The following is a 1268-nucleotide window of genomic DNA, read 5'->3' on the forward strand; positions in this document are numbered from 1 at the left end:
TCAATCAAATACAATGTTTTATTGTCTTTCTTCATTTCTGTGAAACAAACAGAAAAACACACAAAGACATCCCTCAATAAATTTTCTTGTGAAATTCTGTCTGTCTCTATCTTCTTAATTTAGTATTATGATATTCCATTATATTTTTATATCATGATATTATAATAATATTTCATATTATTCACATCTCCTCACCATCGTAGCAGATGAACCACATAGTACGGTCACATGAAACATCTGCCAGCTTTTTATCTCCATTATCGTATCTTTTCCTGCCACAGTTTCCAGGCGGTTCTTTACCAGTTCTTCCACTCTGATTCCAGCTGCTGTCATTATGAATGTATTCCACTCCTGGCAGAGACCAATGCCACATCCTGTTTCCACCTGTGTTGTTGTTCAGTCCAATCCAGGCTTCTCCTTGATTCTGTGCGGAGTTACGGAGTCTGCTCATGTCTGTCATGTCAAACACTTTGGCCAGGTCTGTATATTTCGCTCTGCAGTATCTCTGTGCTTCATACCAGCTCTTGTTTTCTGCAATAAAGTGGTACTCATACAGGCGGCATGTAAAGAAGCAACACTGACCTAAAATACAGAAATATGATATAGAGATTATGAGATTATTGAATTCACTTAAAAAAGTAAAAAACAACAACAACAACAAAACGTGTGAGGTCATAATCTCATTTTAATTTCAATTAAAAACTGTATATTTGGTGAAACAATCCACTTACCCATCAGAATAAGTGGATACAGACTCCACTGCATCTTTGATCTGACAGATGAAAGTGATGTTTTATTACTCAAGGAAACAAAGATTTGAACAGAACTTCTTCTTTTTTCACTTTATGTCAGGAAAGAAAAGATGGATTAAACAGAAAGGTAGATAAAGAAAAATAGTGTGAACATTATGAACAAGAACAGAAATTCATTCATTTTTAATAATTCAGCAGCTCATGGAGAAGGTAATGAAACCTTGAATGTTACTCATCTTGGAAGTTCTTGTTATTTTAAGCTCACAAGTCTTTTCAGTAAACATCGTGCAAGATAAGTTTCTTTTTTGTAACACATGACAAAATATTTTCAATGTTCTCTACACATCACCTCTGTACTACATACATTAAATATCTTACAGTTTTTAAACTTACATGTGATAATTTCTTCTCTATCCGACGTGTTCATGAAGACAGCTCTCAGGTAAATATTGAAACACAGTATAGAGAGCTCTTTTTGTCCTGGTCAGGATTTGAATATCAAAATAAAAGTCTGAC

At 34.2% G+C, this 1268-nt stretch overlaps 1 protein-coding gene across 1 annotated transcript; it reads right to left on the reverse strand.

Moving 5' to 3' along the window:
• Positions 1-181: 181 nt before the first annotated feature.
• On the reverse strand, positions 182-765 carry LOC102310157 (C-type lectin). The gene is made up of 2 exons (XM_005953311.3): positions 732-765; positions 182-582 (listed from the first exon to the last, which is right to left on the reverse strand). The coding sequence occupies exons 1-2, from the start codon at positions 763-765 to the stop codon at positions 182-184; spliced, it is 435 nt and encodes a 144-aa protein (XP_005953373.3).
• Between the last annotated feature and the right edge of the window lie 503 nt (positions 766-1268).

The sequence above is a fragment of the Haplochromis burtoni genome, unplaced genomic scaffold, assembly GCF_018398535.1.
Source record: "Haplochromis burtoni strain Fernald_Lab_line unplaced genomic scaffold, NCSU_Asbu1 Contig_3659, whole genome shotgun sequence".
NCBI classification, from domain to species: Eukaryota; Metazoa; Chordata; class Actinopteri; order Cichliformes; family Cichlidae; genus Haplochromis; species Haplochromis burtoni.